At 40.1% G+C, this 18,658-nt stretch overlaps 1 protein-coding gene across 10 annotated transcripts in view; it reads right to left on the reverse strand.

Annotated features, from left to right (window-relative positions):
* Positions 1-5,844: 5,844 nt before the first annotated feature.
* The window catches only part of ksr1 (kinase suppressor of ras 1), a 156,109-nt gene continuing 143,295 nt past the window's right edge, over positions 5,845-18,658 (reverse strand). For 7 of the 10 annotated variants that reach the window (XM_033045679.1, XM_033045678.1, XM_033045674.1 and 4 more), the window contains 3 exons: positions 18,064-18,195; positions 16,905-17,040; positions 12,261-14,157 (listed from right to left, as the gene is read on the reverse strand). In XM_033045679.1, coding sequence (XP_032901570.1) covers positions 13,996-14,157; positions 16,905-17,040; positions 18,064-18,195 — 430 coding nt within the window. In that variant the 3' untranslated portion in view covers positions 12,261-13,995. Of the gene's footprint in view, positions 7,115-7,396; positions 7,662-9,680; positions 9,716-12,260; positions 14,158-16,904; positions 17,041-18,063; positions 18,196-18,658 lie in introns of those variants that run through there. The other 3 variants (XM_033045676.1, XM_033045675.1, XM_033045677.1) reach the window with 3 other exon arrangements.

The raw sequence follows: 18,658 nt of genomic DNA on the forward strand, positions 1-18,658 counted from the left end.
CCTCCAGGTGCTCCGATTTCCTCCCACATCAAAAAGGAGTCCAGGTTTGTAGGTTAATTGCCCCTCATGTGGTGGGAGCGGATGCGAAAGTGGGATATCATTGAACTGTTGTAAACGGGCGATTGATGGTTGACATGGACTCAGTGGGCAGAAGGGCCTGTTTCCATGCTGTATCTTTAAACTAAATAAAACTTTTGACTTGTTTGTTGGAAAGCAGAAGCTAAATTCCATTGTTAAAGGACAGCAAAACTTCCTACTCTTAGAAATACAATGCTATTTAAACAATCATAAGGAATAGGAGTAGAATTAGGTCATTCGGCCCATCAAGTCTACTCCACCATTCAATCATGGCTGATCTATCTCTCCCTCCTAAACCCATTCTCCTGCCTTCTCCCCATAACCTCGGACACCTGTACTAATCAATAATCTATCTATCTCTGCCATAAAAATATCCACTGACTTGGCCTCCACATCCTTCTGGGGCAAAGAATTCCACAGATTCACCACCCTCTGACTAAAGACATTTCTCATCATCCCCTTCCTAAAAGAACGTCCTTTATTTCTGAGGCCATGACCTCTAGTCCTAGACACTCCCACTAGAGGAAACATCCTCTTCGCATCCACTCTATACAAGCCTTTCACTATTCTGTATGTTTCAATGAGGTCCCCCCTCATTCTTCTAAACTCCAGTGAGCACAGGCGCAGTGCCGACAAACGCTCATCATATGTTAACCCACTCATTCCTGGGATCATTCTTGTAAACCCAATCAATTCGAAGTGAATGTTGGTGGATAATTTGCTTCACCCTCACATCTGCCACATTAGACTACCACGCAACACAGAAATATGAATAATAATACATAGTGATGTATAATACATTACAAAACACAAGGCAATTGTTCAATGGAAATTTTTATTGTGAGCATTAAGACATTGAACAAAAACCTACACGTCTGATACAGAATTCATCCAGCATACCAAGATTCTCGAGTTGCATAACTAAACATAGACCTTGGTTAATACTAACAGATTTTCATAAATTAATTACAGTTTCCTGGAAGACAAACCCAGTTTATAGAAAATATAATTTTATGTACAAATTTACATCACATTCAAATCTAATTAAGTTGCTTACACAAAAGAGTACTTTTACTAGCCACCATTTACAGACAATCTTGCATTTTAACTACTGTTGTAATATTCTACAAACAGCACAGCCATTTTTCACATTTTAATTTGTTTTCTGGAGTGAAAATGTGTTCTATCCACCCCCTTTTTGCAGAACCATCTTATAAAATTAAAAAAAAAGAGGCACCACTTATTGAGAATGGTGCTTTCCACTATCACAGGGTTTGTTTTCAATGGAAGCGTTATATTTAAAGAGCACCGAGGTGCAACAAATCCAACACCTATCCTTAAAGTTCAAGCCACCAATAAATTACTGAAACACTCTTTTAAAAAAAAAAGCAGAGAAACCATGTACAGAATTTGTGAAGTACCAAAATGCTACACCATGCTTCAGAAGTCAATATAAAATGTAATTTACATTCCTAACACAAATTGAAGATTGCAGTGAACCCAGCGGTTTACCAAGCTATTCTGTTTCAATACAATTCTGTGCCTCCGTAACATATCCCCATTACATTCTGCGTCAGATGCAAAACACATAAACAGTCGCTGAAGGAAATACATCCACAACCGTCACAAAACAAAACAAAGACACCCTGCATGTGTAACTGAGAGAACCTCTGAATCACATTGGTAGACACGCTGTTTATGAATAGATTATTCCAGGCATAAAACTCGTTGCAAATTATAAACATAATTTCAATTAAATGTTGCTGCTTTTTTCTAAAAACCTCTCAATTGTTGTTTCATGGGATCACTGACTTTTAGACCTCTGGAAGTAGCATGCAAGTTCAATTAAAGTTACCAGCACATTAATAAAATATATATATTTTTTTAAATTTGTAACGAAGAAACTCATATGGTGGAGTTGCACTATGATTAAACCAATAGAGGGAAAAAAATCACCAGCTCGTTATCCCGGGAGACGTTTGATGGAAGGTCCTTCAGACTGAAGAAGGATCTCGACACGAAACATTGCCTATTTCTCTCGCTCCGTAGATGCTGCCTCACCCGCTGAGTTTCTCCAGCATTTTTGACTACCTGTCAATTTGTTGTTTCCTGGAATCATAGACCGAACAAGACAGTGCCCAAGCCAGTCGACTCTCTGCATGCGGGTCCCAGAAGCAGATCTACAATCATTCATTGCAATCACTCCTCTCTTTTAAACCTCTACTCCAACAGCAGCATTTGTTATCTGTACACTGTGGATGGCTTGATTGTAATCGCGCATATTCTTTTCACTGACTGGATAGCACGCAACAAAAAAGCTTTTCACTGTACCGCGGTACACGTGACGATAAGTAAACTACCACTGAGTACATACAGCGTGGAAACAGGCCCTGCAGCCCAACTCATCAATGCTACAACTTGCCAACTGAGCTAACTCTACTTGCCTGTGCCTGACCCATATCCCTCCGAACCGTTTCTATCTATGTACCTGTCCAAGTGTCCTTTCAATGTCAATGTGTATCTACCACTGCCACTTCCTCGGGCAGCCCGCTCCATGAAATATTTATAAGGTTTATGAAGGTGCTGACTATAAACTTGATTTGCCTCAATCCTGATGTTTATATGGGCAGTCACGGTGGCACAGCGATAGAGTTGCTGCCTTACAGCAAAATGCAGCGCCAGAGACCCGGGTTCGATCCCGACTACGGGTGCTGTCTGTATGGAGTTTGTACGTTCTCCCCGTGATCTGCGTGGGTTTTCTCCAAGAACTTTGGTTTCCTCCCACACTCCAAAGACGTACAGGTTTGTAGGTTAATTGGCTTGATAAAAAAGTAAAATTGTCCAAATTGGCGACATGCAGAGTACTGCCCTGCCGACTACAAAATTCAGAAGGTTGATGTTCACGGTTATATTTAAATGCGTGGCATCCTAGACAGAGAAATGGAAAAGGTAGACATCTGACAATGAAAACAGATCTTTACTAATCCTGCATTCTTTCTTCGGGGACTACAAGATCTTATTAATTGAAATGACACCACGCTAAAACTGGGAGCTGCAGAAACTGGAATTGTTTAACTGCAAATAAAACTCCATGATGAAGAAGAATGGTTTATCTGTCCTAGCTGTAAACCACTGAATTTCAAAGCTTTTGATTCGTCAAATAAATCATGATACCATGTCCAATATCCAAACACTCAAAGTCCCATATGGTTTTTATTACTTCCCTTGATCTCTTGATTTAAAATTTCTCACCAAACCTCCTTCCACTATTTTCCTTTCTTCAACAATCGTCTCAATTCTCCCACGCCAACTCACAACCTACAACATCTCAATTCACCACAGCCGGGTGGACATGCTAAACCATCAGAACTCAATAGCATCGATTGGTATCATTCATATATTTTACACATTTCTCTCTTTGATTTCTGTGTCATACTTTAGAGATACAGCGGGGAAACAGGCCCGTCGGCCCACTGAGTCTGCAGCGACCATCGATCACCCGTACACTAGAACTATCCTACACACCAGAAACAATTTTTGATTCTACCAAAGCCAATTAACCTTCAAACCTGTACGTCTTTGTGGGAAAAACCATAGCACTCAGAGCAAACCCACACGGTCACGTTGAGAACGGACAGACAGCACCCAGAGTCATCATCGATCCTGGGTCTCTGGTGCTGTAAGGCAGCAATTCTACCGCTGCACCACTGTGCTGCCTCACTAGAAGAAAGAATACCAAGTGATAACTTGCCCAACCTATCAGCACAATGCAACAAATATCTCCACAGTCATCAATACTGGCTTTAGATGGGGGGGATTTTGTCACGATTAAAGAGGAGTGGCCAGACCACCAGTTGCCGGAAAATTGGTTGTGGACCTGTATACAGAGACCCGACTTGCAAGACGACAGTTTTTAGTGTGTTGTGGATAAGGTGGAGGGAGTGACAGAGGCATGAGCAGCAATGTAATGGTGTCATTTGACTTTTACATATCAAGGCACAAGTGGAAAGGTGACCCAGCTGTAAACAAATGCACAGACATGACCGCAAACCATGCATCAAATGCACAGACTCATCGCTGCAAACCAGGCAACAAGTGTGCCAGCAAGTATCAAGTGGTGCGTTTATTTTACTTTACTCTTTTCTAAAGGGAGCTGAAATCCAACAAAAAGATTTGCCGGAATCTGTAATTTTTACTACGTGCTCAGGGTATCTTCCTCATGTTTGTAGGAATTACTTCGGCCTGTGATGAATGTCAAATCTGCCATTTCTCTTTGGCAGTGGTTGACTAACTAGAATGTTTAATGTTGGTTTATTTATGACACTTGTTAAACTGATTTCATCATTTGCATCAAACTATAATTCCAGCTATCCTGGGATGGTATGGCCAATAATCAGATTTGACTTTGATGGTGTGATAATATGATGAATGAACAAAGAAGAGGCCCTAAACAATACCTTTGCAATCATGTATTGGCTTTCTGCTGACTGGATAGCACGCAACGAAAGATTTTCACTGCACCTGACGTGACAATAAACTAAGCTGAACTAATTTATACATGGCTGCACACTACCATTTTGTACATCGTACTAAATTTTCCAATTCATAACACATTAAAAATATGCTATTAATGGATGGTACCGCATGTTGAGCTGTTCAAGAGTTTGATTTAATGCAGATACTTCCATTTTTTTCAAGCCCTGTTGAATTGCATCTTTGTAGTTATTCGCTCTAATCCATGGAAGGTTAGAAAGAAGGAATTGCTTTGTATTTTGAACAAATTCACCTCACTGTGTAAAGTGAATTGCAAGGTTAAAAAAGGCTCCATTTACAGTGGTTGGGAACAACAGTCCTAATCTCAAAGGTCGAATGTAGATCTCACAGACAGGGTAAGAATAGCATTCACCACACAAAATCTGAATTATTATGAAACATTGTTCATCTCAGTTACACACACATTTCAAAGCAAATCCCAACCAAAAGATTTATGCCAACCAGCGAGAACTTAAATGCGAGAATCTGTGGTCTTCATGGTAAATTAGTAGTTTAAAATACTCTTTTCTAATTATCAGTTTTGTAGTTCAAAGCTGTTGAAAAATATTATTCAAACAATTGTCGGCTTAGGTCATAAGGAATAGGAGCAGAATTAGGCCATTTGGCCCATCAAGTCTACTCCACCATTCAATCGTGGCTGATCTATCTCTCCCTCCTAACCCCATTCTCCTACCTTTTCCCACCATAACCTCTGACACCTGTACCTCTGATACTGGTTTCACATTAGAAAGAATTTGGTTTATATGTAAACACTCACAGAACACGGTTTTATTTATAGATTAGTCATCAGCATCAAACTTGACCTCAGGATACAGGACTCAGTTACTGCATGGCTTTCCCTGGATATTGGAATCAAATGCAGACTTTTTGGATGCAACCTTGTGTACGCAATAAATACGAAAGGGTTTAAATTATAGGATGTGGAGCTTTATGATGTGATAACTCAGAATCAAGAGCTCAGAATTCATGCAACCTTGTGCTTGTGTGGGTTATGTAAAACGTACACACCAGAATTTCTCAAGCCTCTATCCTTTCACTAGCAAGTTCAGTTTAATTTAGTTTAGTTTAGAGATACTGCACGCATACAGGCCCTTCGGCCCACCGAGTCAGCGCCGACCAGCGTTCTCCACACATTAACACTACCCTACACACACTAGGGACAATTTATCATTTATACCAAGCCAATTAACCTACAAACCTGTAGGACTTTGGAGTGTGGGAGGAAGTCAAAGATCTCGGAGAAAACCCATGCAGGTCACGGGGAGAACGTGCAAACTACGTACAGACAGCACCCGTGGTCAAGAACGAACCCGGGTCTCTGGCGCTGTAAGTCAGGAGCTCTAGCGTGGTTAGGAAAGAGGACTGAACTGGAATTAAAGGTCATTTCACAACGTGACAAAAACTACAGGAACTTTCCTCCGGAAACTGGTCAGGCATAAGTAGTTCAAAAAAGATTATCGATTAATAATGCAGAACACAAAATCCATTTCTCACTGCAGTTTGAATCAAAAGGATGAAAGGGAATCTGAACAGGATGCCTTTCATACACTCATCATTTCTAGTCATGACAACATAATACATTGTAACATTTGGTGGACACGTTTAAAATGTACATCTTTAAAAACCCTTTATCAACTAAAAAAAAGTTTAACTAAATAGACCTCATCAAAATATTGCTTCATCTTTTCATTGCAATGGTCAAGATCATTTGGCGACTGTTCAGCAATGAAACTCTGGTAACAGTTCCATCTTGGCTCTGAATTTACCCCACTAAATATATTGATTTCAGGTTTGGAGGCATCTAAAGAAAGCACATTCCCATATTCACACTGGCCTTAGTCGGGTTGAATTTTAATTAAAACAATGGATAAAATGCCGCTGAAAAGCATTTCAAATACATTTCACTATGCTATTCTGTTACGTACAGGAAGTTTTTGTGCAGACTTTCTACGTGTAGGTACATTAAGTATAGTGCCATCAATATACCCCTGTGTGTGGAAAGTACTACAAGAAAGTTTTTGTGAACGTATATGCATTTACTTAAAACTATGTTTTTAACCCTCTTACCCGTTTCTGACAAGCCTAAACGATTATTTACCCACAGAAGCTGCCCGACCTACTGAACATTCCAGATTTTCTGTTTTCATTTCACATTTCCAGCATTTCAAAAATTTTACATAAACACCCCCATCCCTCAAATGTTGTACAAAGATGGATGGATCAGGCACTTGATTTAATCTCCGTTCTTTCATGAGCCCTTTCCTTTCCTCTTTTCATTCACCATCAAAATTGCTGCGCAGAATAAAAAAGAATCAAAACAAGTTTTTTTTGTTGATAAACTGAGGAATTTCAAGTATAATATCACTGCCAGATAGCTCATGAACTAATAAGAATAACAATACTAAAGCTTCTGATTGCTTGGTTGTTCCAGAGTTCCCTGGGTCAAGTCTTTCAAACCTTGAGATCTTAGCTATTATTTACGCTGAAAGAGAACATGAGAAATAAACTCGTTAACATACTTTTCAAAAAATGTAATCACTGCAGGGAAAGCGAGTGGAGTAAAAAAAAACATCCAACCTACAAATAGCCACAGAACATTCAAGCTATAAATAAATTGTTGTACCATGGCTAATCAATTAACAACCTTGAAAGTATAAAACACAGCACAGTGCAAATAATTTGTATGCTTCTTCAGCATTTGTGTAGCATTAGTATAGTCAGTGGTAAAAGCAAACCCAGTTCAGTGGCAGACCTTTTTTTTGTGTTGGAAGTATATCCGAGTACCCAGGCTCATTCCATTAGTATGGTGGCTTTCTGCAAACAAGGTTATCTTTGAAGCCATCAGCCCAGAGAAAGAAAGTCAGAGAGGCTAAGGAGCTCGGGAAGGGTAGGGCTAATTATTAGGATGTCTCCGAAGGTTACTTTTGGAAAATGTAATGATGGAAATGATTGCCAAAGTTGTTGTATCACAGGGGAGAGAATTTGGATGCATGCAAGGCCGACCCAGATTTTGCACCAACTGCTACAACCTGAAAGAAAACAAAAACAGGAAAACTCAGCGTTAATCAAAGTTAAAATAAAATAAATCAAATTGTGCAGAGAAGCATTACAGATCGCAAGCCTCCAACATCCATTTCCTTTATTAGTGCAGGCAATAGAATGGCAGAAGACAGAGTTCATTTCTAAATATCACCAACTGTGGCACAATCTTACACCAAAGTCACTGGAAAAACTGCATCATATTTGGGGTCGCATTATAAATTACGACTGGGAATTAAGAGAGCCCTTGAGATTGAACCACTGATCCATTTTCCACACAGCAGCTACATTCATTTATGCTCATTATATCAGAAGCGAGTCTTGAAATAATGTATTATCGCACATAAATGAAAAGTGGATAAATGAAAGAAATCTAGAAGCAGAATAACACCAGACCCAATAGACCAAAAGGTTGAAATTAAATCTGGCCCTTGCACAAACGCAATAGGTTCGCTTATGAAAAAAAGAGATCAGACAGACACTGGAATGGACTTGTAACTTGGAATGTCAAATGCACATGGTCTGACGTTTGGTGGAAAGTTTCTCTGCAGGGTGCTCACCTTGAGCTATTTTACTGAAGGACAGTAGAGGACATGGAAACATGGTAACATTTAGATTTAGTGCACAAAACGGGGCAACAGGACAAAATATACAACTTGAAGATCCCCTCTTATGGGGATCCCCTCTTATGGACCAAATGCAGGCAGGTGGGACGGGCGTTGATGAGGTATCTTTGTTGGCATGTGCAAGCTGGGCTGTATGGCGATGACTCCTAATTGATTTGCTGTATGACTCTGACTCCTAATTGATTTGGCATATTCTGGGGAATGTATGACGACAAATATTTAAACAGCAAGGCAAAATTGTTAGGTAACTCAGGAGCATTCGTTTAATCCTAATTTAATTATTATTAAAATAGTGTCCCGGCACACTTGCGATGCCATTTTGAACTCAAGAACATAACAGGGTAGTATTTTGGCGGCTTTCAGAGAGGCCTTGCAGAGAATGGAAGGATATGGATCACGTGCAGGCAGATGAGATCAATTTTTCTTGGCATCATGTTTAGCACATCCATGGTGGTCCGAAGGGCCCGATACTGTGCTGTTCCATGTTGCACAATATGCAGTAAGATCATAGCTAATCTGACCCTGTCTGAAGAAGGGTCTTGACCCAAAACGTCATCTGTCCATTCACATCCCAGATGCTGCCTGGCCCGCTGAGTTCCCACACCACTTGATGTTTTGTTCAAGATTCTGGCATCTGCACTTCCTAGTGTCTCCATAGCTGATCTCACCCTGGCTTCAACCCTCCTGCCATGCCTGTTCTCAAATCCTGTAATAAATCCAAGATTATAAGAGAATCAAGGGTTACAGTATTCAAGACTGAATACCTGAAGTTCCAAAGATACACACATCCTTTGAAAAGATTTCCTCCTCATCGAATTTATATGGCAAATTTATATTATAAGACTATGTACACTTGTTCCACTACCCTGCAAGGAAAACATCCTCTCAGCATCTACCTTATCATGTCCCCTCAGAATCTTGACTATCAGAATTATGACTATGAATTAAAATATTCTTCAGCTAAAAACCTTGTTTCACAACCTATAGTAGGGCCAGAGACTTTGCTTTAATCTAGTTGCTGTTTAACAAAGCTGGCCACAAAAGCTGCCATAACATTAGAATGTTTTAGGTAAGTATAGAAAAATGCTTTTTTTAAATTGTTATTATGCAGTTAAAAAGTCAAATGCAATAAACAGGCAGGTTGCAATATTGCAAAAAAACGTCATTTTCATTGGAAAATGACTGCTTAGTAATTATCAGCAATCATTAAGAAGATTGTTGCAGATCAGTGAAAAGCTGCTCAAGTAACTATTTACTGTAATAGATATTTGAATAAGATAGAGAAAATGTTAGGTTACAAGTTACAAGGACGGATTGGATGTTAAATTAATTTTGAAGCTGGGAAGGAAGTTAATATATCTGAAGGTGAAAGCAGTTACTCACTACTTGATGCAGTTTCTTTTTTTCAGAATGACAACCTAAATGAGACACAGTGTATCGTTAAGAAATGAGCAAACAAACCTTTGAAGCCAAATGTAACAGCAATACATTTAAAAATATTTCCCAATTGCAGATGACAAATTAAAACCAGTCACATGCTGATTTGGCTTTAGCAAACAGCTCATAGTTCTTTATTTACAGCTTTTCAATACATTGATCAGCAACATGTTTAACTTCACTGTTTCTTAATACCTTTATAGCATTGAACCGATTTTTACAACAGTGGAAGTAACAGTTTTGTGAAACAGGAACACTCCGTATTTACTTCCTAAATTCTGTACACACAATAAAAACCATTTCATGTATTATTTAAAGTAGAACTGAAGAAAAAGGGCCATGGATATATTTTATTGTTCTTGAACAATAGTGTTTCCATTGTTGTAATGCTTTCATTACCTTAATGTTAAGATTACTTGGAGCCGTTCTTTTCCACTATTGACTCCGAGTTTTCAGTATTTGCTGGAGTCCCTTATTAAAAATGACTCATAGTCATGGAATCACATATCGCGGACACCGAACCTTCGGCCAAACTTAGCCATTCCGACCAAGATGCCCCATCTATAGGTCCCATCTGCCTGTGTTTGGGCCATATGCCTCTAAACCTTTCCTACCCATGTACGTCGAAATGTCTTTTAAATGTTGTCATAGCAGTTGTCTCAAATATCCCCCTCTCGTAGCTCATTCCATATACCCACCATCGTCTGTGTGAAAAAGTTGCCCCTCAGGTGCCTATTAAGAATTTAATTGTTCTTTCTGGGACACTTTTATTGTCCAAGTAAAATACTTAACTCTTGACTAAATATTTCTGCTCTCACCTTAAACCAATGTCCTCTGGTTCTTGATTCCTCTACTATGAGCATCTACCCTCATAATCTTATACAGCTCTATAAGATCACCCCTCTTCCTCCTGTGCTCATAGCCTGCCCAAACCCTCCCTATGTTCAAGAAGACACTAATGGAACCATTCAGTTTAATTCCTTCAGCTCCAGTTTCATTCAAGTGTCCCCTTGCAGCAACTCCTCCAAAGTTAACATTACCTCATGAAGTACATTTCATAATGGCATAGATGGCAGCAATTCAGCTCAGAGTCAATGCAGGCCCTCAGCGCAATCCATCTCCCTTACTTATTTCGATCGCACATGCCCATTAACTCCCTTTGCCACCCAATTTTCCTATCACTCATCTACACTCGGCCAATTTACAGCAGCCAATTTACTGGCTGTTGGGTAATCTTTAGAAAACCATGCAGTTATGGGGCAATGTGCAGACAGCACCCAGACAATACTAGAGTTGGAGTCACTGGAGCTGTCAGGCAGTCGCAACGTGCTGCTCAAACTTGAATGCACAATTCTAAACGAGTCCAACCTTAGCTCTCGATGAAACCAAATATGGTATTATCCTGTGCCCTGAGAGGAGGGCAGACAATCCATTTGATTCTTTAATTATTTTATTTTCCTGCCTGACAACAAAACATTTCACTGGTGACCACTTTCTGTACAGTTTACCACGACATTTTTATGAGCAATATATTAACTGTGAAATCTACAGTAAATTACTCCTAAACCATCCTCCCGCACCTCCCATAAGGTGACCCAAAGCAAAAAAAAAGATTAGCAATTGTCACTTCTGTTTTTTAGTCGCCACATTTTATACACTGCTGACATAAGAACAATGACACTCAGAAAATGCAAGACTACTTTTTATGAGAGAGAAACACTACAGAAAAACAGCAGAAGGTACATAAGGTTAGAGTTAGTCTTTCAAAAAATTCACTGAAGGTTACAAAGCAGGATTCTGATGCAAGACTTGATGCCGGCATTTATCAAATGAGGAATATGGATGAAAACAAATTAGACAAGATTGTTCAAATATTCGAAAGGCATTATAAATTAAAAGACCGGCAGGAATATTGACAAGTGTTCAAAGTATAAATACAAGCGAATGGTAAAGTTTTCAAATTAAAGTTCGGATGTAGAAGGATGGTGCAGGATAGCAGGCCAGGGTGATGAATGCCCATGGAGTTACAAAAGGAACTAAGCATAAAAACTAGAGGTCACACAAGAATTGTAAAAGAAATGCAGAAAGATGAACAAAACAAAGAGAGGAAAAAGTATTAGCATAAACTTCTCTTTTAGAATGAAAGTTATTAAAAACACAATACGTATTAAATCACATTTATCACATTCACGCAAGCAATTACATACAGATAAGCTTGTAACATGATAAATGAAATTTCTTGGATGTGCATTGTTGAGTATTTGCAATTCACACCAAGAGTTTAGTTGAGAGATACAGTGCGGAAACAGGCCCTTCGGCCCACCGAGTCCGCGCCGACCAGTGATCCCCGCGCACTAACACTGTCCTACACACACTAGGGACAATTTTACATTTATACCAAGCCAATTAATTTATAAACCTGTATGTCTTTGGAGTGTGGGAGGAAACTGAAGATCTAAAAAAAAACCCTCGAAGATCACAGGGAGAATGTACAATTCCGAAATGTATGAAGGCAGTATTTTTTTAAAACGCTACATCAATGGGACAATTTTGGAGCTGACGTCAATATTGGTGATGATCAGTATGAACCAAAAAAAGGCGAACCATCACAAAATTCCCTGGGAAACGTCTACTCATTTTGCACTGTACAACTGTTGCTTTGCAAGATGACAATAAAGGTTGATTGATTGATTGATTGATTGAAATAAGTTGCCTCGACTGCAATAAAACTTTCTGATGAAACTGTGGTGTTGCACTGGGCTCAGGGTGCATTCAACAAATGCAACCCAATGGCTCAACTAGCAGCATGTGCTGATCATTGTGAAGTTGTTTAAAATAAAATATACTTCTTGAAGAGCCAAGCTACTCTCACTATTGAAAATTCTTCTACCTACTGATCTATCCTCGTAGCCGACAAAAGCCATCACCTCCTCCCACGTGACAAATGGTCCCCGAAGTACCGATAATTGGAAAATGAAAGCTATCTTGTACATGAGGAAATATGTCACAGTGTCAATTACTTTTGACTGCTTTAGTGTGCTTGCAGTGAAAATGCACCTTCAATAATCTTGGCATATGACAAACTTTATGGTGTAGATTTAACTTCTGATTGACAGTGAAGGTGTTGATTCACTGATGTGACTGAGAAGTAAATGGTTAATTACATTTTGTGAGATCTCAATTAAAAAAAAACTATTTATCTGCACCGGAGAATACTGCAGATGCTGGTTTACATCGAAGATAGACACAAAATGCTGGAGTAACTCAGCGGGACAGGCAGCATATTTAAACCTATTTATCTATATGCTCCAGAGCCATTAACAAATGATAAAATACCAGAAAAAACATGTCCGTTAAGAGAAAATGGCCTGGAGGTAAATACAATAAGTATATGTACTTGAGATCAACCCTTGTACATTTTCTAACTGTGGCCAAGTACTGTAACTCTGCATCTTTATGCTTGTAACTACCCACTGAACAAGGTTAACATTTAGTTGTAAGCGAGAATAAAGAAGTATCAATAAGATTAAATTGTTCATCGAAAAACCAAAAATACTTAAAACTGGTGGTAATCTCCTGGGGGGGGGGGGGGGGGGGGTTGGAAAAGAGGGGGAGAAATTAACTGGAGGCGGGAAAAGGTCAGAACTAATCAGGGTCGGCAACAGATGACCTAAGGAAGAGTGTAGTCCGATAATGGCCCATTGTTGACTGGGGAAGATGTGCCAATGAGAAGGATACAAGGATGTGAACAGTGGAACTGGTGGGACAACTAGGTTGGGGAGGGAGGGGGAGACTGGAAATACAGGAGTTACTTGAAATAAGAGAAATCAACATTCATACCGCTGGGTTGTAAGTTGCCCAAGCGAAATATGAGGTGCTGTTCCTCCAATTTGCGTGTGGTCTCACTCGAACCGTGGAGGAGGCCCAGGACAGTATGGGAGTGGGAAATGGAGTTTAAATGTTTGGCAACGGGGAGATCATGTAGGCAAAGGTGAACTGACTGTAAGTATCAGCCAAATGATCACCAAGTCTACGCTTGGTCTAGCCGATATTTAGGAGCCCAAACTGGGAACACAATAGAGGTGCAGGTAAACCACTGCCTCACCTGAAAGGACTGTCGGCGTCCCTGGATGGAGTTAAACTGCTTAGTCCACAAAAAATGGCTAGCATAATCTCACAGCTGGACGTTAAAAGTTAGCATTATTTAAAAAATGAACAATTAAATAAAGCCAGGTACACTGTAGCATCGCATTGCATGTTTTCAAAATTGAAGATGATGGGATACTAACTCTGCAGATTTCCAGAAGTGGCCTGGGTGAGAAAGTCGCCTGTTCAGCTTTGGCAGTTTTTCAAGCATGTCCATCAGCTGAGAGAAGGTCGGTCTTTCACATGGATCATAACACCAGCACGTGGAGAGAATTTCCTATGGAGTAAGCAGAATAAGTCGTCAGTGTTTCACTTCCCCCTTTGGTGGTGGCAGGATTTAGACCACGGGATGCGAGAAGTTGTTGAGTACCAGGTTGTGGTCATGCTCCAGTAGATAGCAGAAAGCTCCCTTTGTTTTGTGTAGGAAGGATCTGCAGTAGCCGGTTTACACCGAAGATAGACACAACATGCTGGAGTAACCCAGCGGGACAGACAGTATCTCTGGAGAGAAGGAATTGGTGACGTTTCGGGTTGAGACCCTTCTTCACACTCCCTTTGTTTTGTCAGTATTTTTGACTTGCCTTACCTTCCATTGCCTAGTCCACCTCAACATACACTGTCACCCTCTCCCTTTGGACAAAAATTACAGAAGCTTGAAAGCTTGAAGGCTCAGGAACAGCTTCTTCCCCTCTGTTATCAGACTTCCCTCTTTACTTTGTGTACTAGTCATGTCTCTACTATTTATTTCATTCCCCTTACATGTTTTTCCTCTACACGCTCATTTTTTGTAAGGTGTCCTTGAGACTCTTGAAAGGCGCCCATAAATAAAATTTATTATTATTATTATTATTATTCTCTACACTCCTTCCAATTGCTTGCATACTGTCTGATTACCCCAATGCGGACATTGTCTGTGGAACTGATGCACTACAATGCCGAGAACTATATGCTGCACCCTGTATCTTTCCCTTTGCTCTACCTATTGTACTGGAGTATGACTTGATTGTGTTCATGACTATTATCTGATGTACTTGGACATCATGCAAAACAAAGCCTTTCATTGTATCGTGGTACACAAGACAATAATAAACATGAACATTCAGTGTGCTGTGGCTGCCATTATGGACTTAATGGGCCCTAGGACACTACTCTCATCAAGACTATTAAGTCGACACCTGCTTAAGGGCCCACTGTACGAGTCATCCCGACTATTTTTTTACTTGTGGACATTTTTCATCAGGATGAAAAAACATCCCGACTTACCTGATGCCTCGAGTACCCACGGTTAGCATAACGAGCCGCTACAAAACATCCACAAACTTCTACGGACTCGTTACGAACATTCTGCGAGTTCGAATCAGGGGAAAACTCGGGAGAATTCGTGAATTACTTCATACAGTGGAACAGGCCCTTGATACGACTACCAAAGTGGATAATGGGGCAGATTCCCCTCTAAGTCACACATCCTGCAGCCTTGCGTCACTGACCCACCATTGTCACTAGATGTTAAGACTAGAACTTCTCACCCAAAAGCAATTTGGTTTGGATATTTAAATGCCCACAGTGCCAGTGGCATCCGCATCATGTAAACAATAATAAAAAGGACTGCAGGGGTATCTTCAGCATGATGGCAGCTGTAGTCCAAGGTGTTTCACCGTTACTTTCAGTGCCAGTCAGAGATGAGAAATTATTACTGGCCCTGCTAGAAACACCCATGACCCGTAAATTAGTAAATAAAAAATAATCTCATTCTGCAGCTTGAAAGGAAAGATAATTTCAGCTTTCAGCCCCCATGCTTTCCATTTACGTGTGTCACCCCATTCCCTTTGCTCTAAACTTTAAATTTTTGTAGGAACGTCCAAAGTAGGAACAGTAAACCACTCGGTCCCTCCAGCTTGCTCTACCCACGGATCCGACTGTAGCCTCAACTCTGCATTCCTGTCTTCCCATAGTAGTCATAGAGAGTCAGAGTCATACAGGGAGGAAACAGGCCTTTTGGCCCAACTTGCACACGCCGACCAACATGCCCCATCTCCTACCTGCCTGTGTTAGGCCCATATTTCGCTAAACTTATCCGATCCATGTACCTGTCCAAATGTTTTTTTAAACATTTTGATTGTACCTGCCTCAAAGACCTCCTTGTTCCATATACTGACCACCCTTTGTGTAAAAAAATGTTGCCCCTGAAGTTCTTATAAAATCTTTCCTCCTTCACTTTAAACCTATGTCCTCTGGTTCTTGATTCCCCTACTCTGGGTAAAAGACAGTGCATTAACCGGTCTATTCCTCTCATGATCTCAAGATCTCTCAAGATCACCCCTCATCCTTCTGCACTCCAAGGAATAAAGTCCTAGCCGACACAAAAACAATCAAAAACTGTTACTTCTAACAAGAGCTGAAGATAATTTTTCATAAACTAAGACCAAATGCAATGCTTCAACAAGTTGCTCAACTAACTGCGCACTATGTAGACAATGAACACTGGCTTCTCTATTCCATGTGGTAGAAGTATCATTTATCCACAAAGATATTACTATGAGGGAACCTCTAAAACCCTAACCGCTGCAACTTTAGAGAATCTCAAACAGTGTACAATATTTTAATCATAAAGGATCTCAAATCAATTTGTCAAATTTCTTGAACAAAAGAACATTGACAGGAAGTTTGCATTCAAGTTATCTTAAAAGTGTTAAGTGTCAAGACTTTTAGCATGACAATATAAATGCCAAATTTCACCATCTTTGCGCAACCTTCAAGTTAATCACTTGATGGGGGAAACCACCAGCTGTCTTGTGAAAGTCACAAAATGCTGGAGTAACTCAGCGGTACAGGCAACCTGTTGACGTTTCGGGTCGAGACACTTCTTCAGGCTGAAGTCTGGCTCAGTCTGAAGAAGGGTCATGACGCGAAACGTTCCCCATTCCTTCTATCCAGAGTTACTCCAGCATTTTGTGTCTATCTTCAGTTTAAACCAGCATCGGCAGTTCCTTTCTACACAGCTGCCTTGTGTTTATACTCACTCACCGTTATTTCTTTTCCAAAGGAAATCTGAGCCAAAAGATTCTGGACTCCTTCCCCACTGCCAACTTGCCAGATTATTGCCTCCACAGGTTGGTTCTTCAATGGCCAATCCCTAGCTTGGAGTTCATACCAAATAGTTCTTCAAAAGAAAGGATATTAAATGAATATATATTTTTTATACACAAAAGAACAAAGTTTAATGTTAAAGACAGCTTTAATAGATCCTCAAAATTAACACATAGGTTACAATTAACCATCTAATATGTGTACAGAGGAATATAGATCAGCTACAGGAATGCTTGGAGAAACGGTAAATGGAGTTTAATCCAAGCGAGTGTGGTGTTGCAAGGGGAAAACATACAATTAATGGCAAGGCCCGAACAGCGTTGATGTACTGAGGACTCTTGAGATTAATGTACATAGCTCCCTGAAACTGACAACACAAAAAGATAGAGTGGGAGAAAAGCTTCATTTGGTCGGGGTACTGAGTACAAATGTCAGGAAGTCACAATGCAGATTTATACAAATTTGGTTAAACTGCATTTGGAGTATCGCAGACAGTTCTGGTTACCCCAAAACAGGGAGAATGTGGAGGCTTTGCAAAAGATGCAGAGGGAGGTTTAACAGAATGGTGCATAGATTAGGGAATAATAGCAATAAGGAGAGTTTGGACTGACTTGGATTGTTTCCTCTGGAATGTCGTAGGTTGAGGGAAAGCCGAAAAGAAGTAAATACAATTACGAGAGGCAAAGGATGGGGTAGACAGGCAGGATGGAAATATCAAATACTAGAGGGCATAGCTTGTAGGTGAGTGGGACAATTATTTTGTACGTGGGGGTGGTGAATGCTTGGAACGCGCTGTCAGGGTTGGTGGTGAGGCAGTTACAATAGTTGCCTTTGCAATAGTTGCATCTAAAGAGATTTTTAGTTAGACACATGGATATGCAGGGAATGGATGGATATGGATTATATGCACCCTGATAAGAGTTTGGCACAGACATCTTGGGATGATAAGCCTGCTCCTGTGCTGAACTGGTCTATGATTGATTTTCTGAGAAAATAAAATTCTTCGAATTACACATCTAAACTAAATATACTTTATTTTCTGATCAGGTATTAATTCCAATTAATATCCAGGCATTGCATAAGCTTTAAACCTTACCCGAATGCATATACATCTCCTGCCTTTGAAAAGGGGAGCTTATCTTCATCCTTGCCTGGATACATTTCCTGGACTATTTCAGGTGCCACATAGCACAACCATCCATTTGGCAGCTTCAACTCATTCTCTCTCCTGTAGTCATTTTAAGGACAAAATTAGAAACATGATTTAAAGAATTAAAGCTATGTAGACCAGTAGCAATAAACAAGAAAATACATTTAAGTGAGTGACTATTAAAAGCACCAACACCAATGGCTATAATCAGGCCACAGATACTTAGTTCAAGAATATTTCACTACTTGGGCCGTCAACGTCAAGCGCCACCACATTTACTACCTAATGTTTAAGCAAAGACCTTTAGCTACAATATGTCTTCCCAAAGACCTCTGCCCCATTTAACTCCAGATGTGTATTACCAAAAGCCAGCAATTGTGGCTCACCTTACAATTCAACCAAGTTCAGCAGTTAATGTGGGAACAGTGGTGTCAGATTCAATACATATTCACATGGTTCTTGATATTAGGGTGGCACGGTGGCCCAGCGGTAGAGTTGCTGCCTTACAGCGCCAGAGACCCGGGTTTGATACTGACTAAGG

This window comes from Amblyraja radiata, chromosome 28, assembly GCF_010909765.2.
Source record: "Amblyraja radiata isolate CabotCenter1 chromosome 28, sAmbRad1.1.pri, whole genome shotgun sequence".
Taxonomy (NCBI): Eukaryota; Metazoa; Chordata; class Chondrichthyes; order Rajiformes; family Rajidae; genus Amblyraja; species Amblyraja radiata.